This window comes from Phascolarctos cinereus, unplaced genomic scaffold (assembly GCF_003287225.1).
Source record: "Phascolarctos cinereus isolate Bilbo 61053 unplaced genomic scaffold, phaCin_HiC Scaffold_726;HRSCAF=1367, whole genome shotgun sequence".
Lineage (NCBI taxonomy): Eukaryota > Metazoa > Chordata > Mammalia > Diprotodontia > Phascolarctidae > Phascolarctos > Phascolarctos cinereus.
Window position 1 is genome coordinate 135,988,021 of NW_027556098.1, and position 8,381 is coordinate 135,996,401.

The following is an 8,381-nucleotide window of genomic DNA, read 5'->3' on the forward strand; positions in this document are numbered from 1 at the left end:
ATTTCATTCGATCCCTTTGCTTTGAATTAATCATGAATTAATCCTTTGGGTGATGAATAAAAGTATAAACATCAGTAAAGGTTCATGAGCAGTGGTTTTGAGCTTATGTAAACCCACCCACAGAGTACTTTGAACCTGTGATGGCTTTTTCTGAGGGGACTCACATTTGAGGGGAGCGTGTTCTCAGTAAATGTTCAAAGTAAATGAAAGAGCAAGTAGACACTATTACCATCATAAAACGCTTTAGGTCATCTAACCCAACTCTACTCAGCAAGACCCAAAAGAATGGCTCGGGAGAACGAACATTTGACTTCCAGTCAAAAGACATAGGTTCAAGGGCATCTAAGTGGTGCAGTGGATAGAGCTCTGGCCTTAGAATCAGGAGGACCTGAGTTCAAATTTGGCCTCAGACACTTAACACATAATAGCTGTGTGACCCTGGGCAAGTCACTTAATCCTGATTGCCTCACCAAAAAGCAAAAAAAAGAGGCATTTCAAAACTTTTCTCTGCTACTTACTACCTCTGTGACCTTGGATAAGTCACTTGATTTCTCTAGGCCTAATTTTCCTCACCTATAAAATGAGGGACTTGGGTTAGATGACCTTAAGGGAAGCCACTTAATCTTTCTGTACCTCAGTTTAAGAACATTGGACTCAATGAGCTCTGAGTTCCTTCCCAGCTTTAATAGTTATGATTTTATGCTTGCACTTAGAATAGTCAGCTATAAATGTGGCATAGAATGTGTCAGTAGAGAGGCGGAGCCAAGATGGCAGAGTGAAAGCAGTGACTTGCTTAAGCTCTCCCCCAAACCCCTCTAAATTCTCATAAAAAACGGCTCTAAACAAATTCTGAAGCAGCAGAACCCACAAAAAGTCAGAGTGAAACAAATTTCCAGCCCAAAACAACCTGGATGATTGATCAGAAAGGTGTATCGCGCCGGGCTGGGAGCCCAGCTCAGTGCGGCATAGGCGCGCAGGCCTCAGAGAACCTGGAGCAGGCCTCAGAGGACTGAATCGCAGGCAGCTGTGGAGGTTTCCAGACTACTCAATCCACCAATGCCAAAGACAAATTAGAAGGTCAGTGGGAAAAGTCTGTTTCTGTCGGTGCCTGAGAAAGGAAGGCGGGGTTTCAGCTCCATTCCCCTGGGGGGGGGGGACAGCTGCTTCCCGAGCTTCCGGCCCACAGACTAAGGGGGAATCCAGTGGCTGATCAGAGAGGGATTGCAGGGGTTCTCTTTGCCAGTGCTGAGGCAGGAATCTCTTGCTTTGCCTGTGTTTGGATCTGGGTCACAGTTCTGGGTGGCAGTCCTGGGGTGAGGAGGAATGCTGGCGTGGTGGAGCTTGGAGTGGTTGTGGAGAGAAGCCCCTCATCACAGTTACAGGACAGAAAGGAGTACTTGTGTCACAGGCCAGGAAAGGAGTAAACATCTCGCCCCTTATCATACCACCTTGGAAGAACTGAAAATTTACAGGTCCCTACAAGTATCTCTGAAAACAGCTGTACAAACCCCCGAAGCTTGGGACAGTACATTCTCCACATTGGAAGTAGATGCGTACCTTAACAAAGAGTTTAAAACTCAAGTAATTGGCCTGGATCATGAGCAAACAACGCAAAAAGACTATATTATCTTACTTTGGTGAAAAAGAAGACCAAAATATACAACCAGAAGAAGACAACAAAGTCAAAGCCCTACATCCAAAGCCTCCAAGAAAAATATGAATTGGTCCCAGGCCATGGAAGAGCTCAAAAACGATTTTGAGAAGCAAGTTAGAGAAGTAGAGGAAAAACTGAGAGTGATGCTAAAGGAGACCCAAAAAAATACTGAAGAAAATAACACCTTAAAAAATAGCCTAACCCAAATGGCAAAAGAGGTCCAAAAAGCCAATGAGGAGAAAAATGCCCTAAAAAGAAAATTGGCCAAATGGAAAAGGAAGTCCAAAAGATTACTGAAGAAAATACTTCCTTAAAAATTAGAATAGAGCAATTGGAAGATAGTGACTTTATGAGAAATCAAACAGTAAAACAAATCCAAAAGAATGAAAAATTAGAAAACAATGTGAAATATCTCATTGGAAAAACAACTGACCTGGAAAATAGATCCAGGAGAGAGAATTTAAAAATTATTGGACTATCTGAAAGCCATGATCAAAAAAAGAGCCTAGACATCATCTTTCAAGAAATTATCAAGGAAAACTGCCCTGATATATTAGAACCAGAGGGCAAAATAGAAATTGAAAGAATCCACAGATCTCCTCCTGAAAGAGATCCCCAAAGGAAAACTCCTAGGAATATTGTAGCCAAATTCCAGAGTTCCCAGGTCAAGGAGAAAATATTACAAGCTGCCAGAAGGAAACAGTTCAAGTACTGTGGGAACACAATCAGGATAACACAAGATTTAGCAGCTTCTACATTAAAGGACTGCAGGGCATGGAATATAATATTTGGGAGGGCAAAGGAGATAGGATTACAACCAAGAATCACCTACCCAGCAAAACTGAGTATAATCCTTCAGGGGAAAAAATGGTCATTCAGTGAAATAGAGGACTTTCAAGCATTCTTGATGAAAAGACCAGAGCTGAATAGAAAATTTGACTTTCAAATACAGGACTCAAGTGGAACATGAAGAGGTAAACAGGAAAGAGAAATCATAAGAGACTTATTAAGATTGAACTGTTTACATTCCTGCATGGAAAGATGATATTTATAACTCATGAAACCTTTGTCAGTATTATGGTAGTTGGAGGAAAAAAATTATATGTATGTATATATAGATAGATAGAGGGCACAGGGTGAGCTGAAGATTAAGGGGTCATATCTGCAGAATAAAATTAAGGGATGAGAGGATTATACTCAGAGGAGAAGAAAGGGAGAGGTAGAATGGGGTAAATTATCTCACAAAAAAAAACAGAAAAGTCTCTTACAGTGGAGGGGAAACAGGGGAAGGCGAGGGAATGAGTGAATCTTATTCTCATAGGATTTGGCTTAAGGAGGGAATAACATACACATTCAATTGGGTATGGAAATCTGTCTTACCCTACAGGAAAATAGGGGGAGAAGGGGACAAGAGAGCAGGGGGATGATAGGGAGGAGGGCAGATTGGGAAGGGGGTTAATCAGAAGTAAATACTTCTGAGGAGAGACAGGGTCAAAAGAAAGAATAGAATAAATGGGAGGGCAGCATAGGATTAAGGGAAATAGAGTTAGTTTTTCACAACATGTCTACTATGGACGTGTTTTGCATAACTGCACATGTACAACTTATATTGAGTTGCTTGCCTTTTCAATGAGGGTGGGTGGGGAGGGAGGAAGAGAGAAAATTTGAAACCTAAAGTTTTAAAAACATATGTTTAAAAAAAATGTTTTCACATGCTACTGGGAAATAGAAGGGGAAGGGGATAAGAGCAGGGGGGAGAAATAGAAGAGAGGACAGAGTAGGGGAAGGGATATTCAGAATGCATGACATCTTGGGGTGGGGGGAGGGGGGAGATGGGGTGAAAATTTGGAACTCAAAAACTTGTGGAAGGGAATGTTGAAAACTAGAAATAAATAAATTTATATTCCTGACCAAAAAAAAAAAAAAGAATGTGTCAGTAGAAATATTAAGGCAGGGGCAGCTAGGTGGCGCAGTGGATAGAGCACTGGCCCTGGAGTCAGGAGAACCTGAGTTCAAATTCAGCCTCAGACATATAACACTCACCAGCTGTGTGACTCTGGGCAAGTCACTTAACCCCAGTTGCCTCACCAAAAAAGAAAAAAAGAAAGAAAGAAAGAAAAAGAAAGAAAGAAATACTAAGGCAATTGATATTGATGACATTATAACTGTCTTAGTTCCCTTGAAGAGGTGAGAGAAAGAGCGGGGTCTGCTTTGTCTTTTCTTTGTCTTTCCAGCACAAAGCACTTTGCCTTGAACACAAATGGCACTTAGACTTTTTTTTTTCAATTAAATTCAATTATAAATGAGTTCATGTTAAAAAAAAAAACACCACAAGTTTCAAGATTATAAACTTAACCATAAAAACCCCACAGAAAACTAGAGATTAAATCTTACCTTGGACCTTTAGCCTTATTAAAAAAAAAAGTTTAATTGGTGAATTTTGTCTTTATAGCATAGTCATTTCTGGAGAAAGAAAAAGAAAAAAAAAAAGAAACCTCCTTACCCTACCACAACAATCCTCTCTCAAGGACCCATTCCCAATCACCAGACTGACTCTTCTTTCATAACAAAGATAAACAAAAACAATCTATTACAACTAAGACAGTTTTGTATATTTTTGTATATGCAGTTCTTTTTTTTTGTATGACAATTTTTAAATTTTATTTTGTAAAGGTTTATTATTTATTTTTAACATTTTTTCTTTTTAAATTTTGAGTTACAAATTATCTCCCTCCCACTTCTTCCACCACCCACTGAGAATGCAAACAATATAAATATAATAAATTATACATGTGAAATCATGCAAAGCATATTTCCTTATTATCCATATTTCAAAAAATAAGCAAGAAAAATAAAGAAAGTGAGAAAACTATACTTCAATTTTCACTCAGAGTTCATCAGTTCTCTCTCTGGAGGTGGATAGCATTTTTTCATCATGAGTCCTTTGGAATTGTCTTGGATTGTTGCAAGTCAGAGTACCCAAGTCTTTTACGGTTGATCATTATTACAGCATTGCTATTATTGTGCACAATGTTCTTCTCAATTTACTTTGCATCAATTCATATAGGTTTTGCTATGTTTTTCTGAAACCATCCTCCTTCTCAGCTCTTACAGTACAATAGTACTCCATCACAATCATATGCCACCTTTTTTTTTAGCCATTCCTTAACTGATGAACATTCCTATGATTTCCAATTCTTTGCCACCACAAAAAGAGCTACTACAAATATTTTTGTTCATATCGGTCCTTTTCCTTTTTCTTTGATCTCTTTGAGATACAGACCTAGTAGTGACATTGCTGAGTTGAAGGATATGCATAATATTATAGCTCTTTGGGCATAGTTCCAAATTGTTTTCCAGAGTGGTTGGACCAGTTCATAATTCATCAACAGTTCATTAGTGTACCTACTTTTCCCTCATCCCCTCCAGCATTTGTCATTTCTGATAAGTGTGAGGTGGTACCTCAGAGTTGTTTTCATTTGCATTTCTCTAATCAATAATGATTTTGAACATTTTTTTATATGACTATAGTTAGCTTTGATTTTTTTTAAACTGCCTGTTCATATTCTTCGACCATTTATCAGTTGGGGAATGGCTCTTATTTTTATAAATTTAACTCTTTCTACTCTGTGTGTGTGTGTGTGTGTGTGCGTGTGTGTGTGTGTATACACATAAGCACATATAAATACATTTGAAAAATAAGGCCTTTATCAGAAACTTGCTGTAATTTTTGATGTTACTTCATTGTCTAGGGTACATTTTTATTGAGATGAAGTTTCCCTGATTATCTCCTTTACTTAGATCTATTTTTGCTTTTGCTTTGTCTGAGATCATGATTGCTACCCCTGCCTTTTTCACTCCAGTTGAAGCATATTAGATTCTATTCCAGCCTTTTATTTTAACTCTATGTGTGTCTTTGTTTCAATTGTGTCTCTTTTAAACAGCATATTGTTGGATTCTGTTTTCTAATCCATTCTGCTCTCTGCTTCCATTTTATTGGTGGGCTTATCCCATTCACATTCACAGTTATGATTACTGTCTATTTCTTTCCATCTCATTATCTTCTGTTTCTTCTTTGCTCTCCTTCTATCCTCTACCTCCTCAAAAGTCCATTTAGCTTCTTACCACTGCCTCCCTTAATCTGCCTTCCCCTTTATCATCCCTGCCACTTTCTCTTATCCCCTTCCCCTTCTGTTTCTCTATTAGATAAGCTATATTTCTATACACAGCCGAGAGTATACATATATACACACACATATATACACATACATATACATACATCACATGTTTTATATATATATATATATACATATGACATATATGCATAATACACACACACATATATACATATATATTCTTCCTTCTTTGAAACAATTCCAATGAGAGGTTCAAGCATTGCCTGCCACTGTCCCCCCATTTCCCCCTCCATTATAAAAGCTCTTCTTTGTGAACCTCTTTTATGTGAGAAAATTTTCCCCATTCCATCTCCCCCTTCCCCTTCTCCTAGGGCAGCCCTCTTTTTCCCCTTTTCATTTTTTTCAGTGATCATTCCAACATAATTGACTCACATCCATGGCCTCTGTCTATGTAAATTCCTTTTAACTATCCTAATAATGATAAAGTTCTTAGGAGTTACATGTATAATCTTCCCATGTAGAAGTGTAAATAATTTAACTTTATCTTGTCCCTTATGATTACTCTTTCATGTTAACCTTCGTATGCTTCTCTTGAGTCTTGTGTTTGAATATCAAATTTTCTATTCAGCTCTGATCTTTTCATCAGGAATGCTTGAAAACCATTTCATTGAATGTCCATTTTTTTTCTCCTGAAAGATTATACTCAGTTTTGTTGGGTAGGTTATTCTTGATTGTAATTCTGGCCTTCCAGAATGTTATATTCCAAGCCCTCCATTCCTTTAATGTTGCTAAATCTCATGTCATCCTGACTGTGCCTTCATGATATTTGAACAGTTTCTTTCTGCATACTTGAAGTATTTTGCCTTTGACGTGGGAACTCTGGAATTTGACTATAATATTCCTGGGAGTTTTCATTTTGGGATCTCTTTCAGGGGATGATTGGTGGATTCTTTCAATTTCTATTTTAAACCTATGAATCTAAGATATCAGAGCAATTTTCCTTGATAAATTCTTGAAAGATGATGGCTAGGCTCTTTCTTTGATCATGACTTTCAGGTAGTCCAATAATTCTTATATTATTTCTCCTCGATCTATTTTCTGGGCCAGTTGTTTTTCTAATAAGATACTTCACATTTTCTTCTATTTTTTCACTCTTTTGATTTTGTTTTATTGTTGCTTGATGTCTCATGGACATTAGCTTCATTAGCTTCTACCTGCCTAATTCTAGTTTTTAAGAAATTATTTTCTTCAGTGAGCTTTTGTACTTCTTTTTCCATTTGGCCAAATGTGCTTTTTAAGGTGTTCTTTTCTTCAGTGAATTTTTGTACCTCCTTTTCCATTTGACCTATTCTGCTTTTTAAGGAGTTCTTTTCTTCAGTGAATTTTTATGCCTCTTTTACCTTTAGGCCAATTTTGGTTTTTTAAGTGTTATTTTCCTCACTATTTTTAGCACCTCTTTTACCAAGCTATTAATTCTCTTTTCATAATTTTCTTGCATCACTCTCATTTCTTTTCCCAATTTTTCTTCTACCACTTTTATCTCTTTCTTAACTCTTTGAAGAATTCTTATTGGGCTTGAATCTAATTAGCATTTTTCTTTGATGCTCTTTTCATCACTTTTTCACACTGTTGTCTTCTTCTGAGTTTATGTCTTGGTCTTCTCTGCCACTATGACAGCTTGTTACGGTCAGATTCTTTTTGTTGTTGTTGTTTGCTCATTTTTACAGCCTATTTCTTAACTTCACACTTTATGTTAAAGTTGGGCTCTGCTCACCTGAGGGTGGGGAGGCACTGTCCCAAACCTCAGGATATTTTCATGCTGCTGATTTTAGAGCTACTTATGAGTGTCTGCAAGTTTTGGGTGCTTTCAAGATGGTATGATCCTCGGAAAGGTATGGTAATTGCTCTCCTGATCTGTGCTCTGGTCTTTACCAAGGAAGGGTCCAGGTCCCCTGTAGCCACAAGCACTATTACCAGGGCTCCTGCTCTCTTGTGACTGACCACCAGTGCTCCTCTCTACCCTGGAACTATGATCCAAAACTACATATGGGCAATAGAGTTGCCAATCAGGGCCAGCAAAGGGTCCCCTGTCATCTCTTTCTGACCAGCCCTCCAGCTCCCTTACCATCTCCAGGCTGAGAGCTCTTGAAGCTGTTGCTGCAGCCACTGTTACCGCCATCCATGTGTAGGCTCCAGACAGACCTCCACCACAACTCCAGCCCAATGTTTCAGACTTCTCCTGCCTACTGTTTAAGTTTTCTTAAGCCAGAAAAATATGTCGCCCAGGCTTTTTGTTAGCTCTGCCTCTCCAAAATTTTATTTGAATCATTATGTCAAAGTTGTTTGGAGGAAAATGTTGGGAGAGTTCAGCTGAGTGGCTGCCCCTAATCTACCATCATGGCTCCTTTGTATAACAATTTGATATGGAGTCCTAAAAATGGAATCACTGAGTTGAAAGCTATGGTCATTTTTGTGGGTCATATTGTCAAATGACTCTCCAAAATGATTACCCTGGTCTACAGTCCTACCAAAATGCATTAACGCACCTCTTTCCTGAAAAACCCACCAATGATGAACTTTTTTTGTTCTTT

General features: G+C 38.3%; 1 protein-coding gene across 1 annotated transcript in view; it reads right to left on the reverse strand.

Annotated features, from left to right (window-relative positions):
- Positions 1-7,969, reverse strand: part of MYO7B (myosin VIIB) — a 163,548-nt gene extending 155,579 nt beyond the window's left edge. The window contains exon 1 of the mRNA XM_078146147.1: positions 7,916-7,969. Coding sequence (XP_078002273.1) covers positions 7,916-7,969 — 54 coding nt within the window. The remainder of the gene's footprint in view (positions 1-7,915) is intronic.
- Between the last annotated feature and the right edge of the window lie 412 nt (positions 7,970-8,381).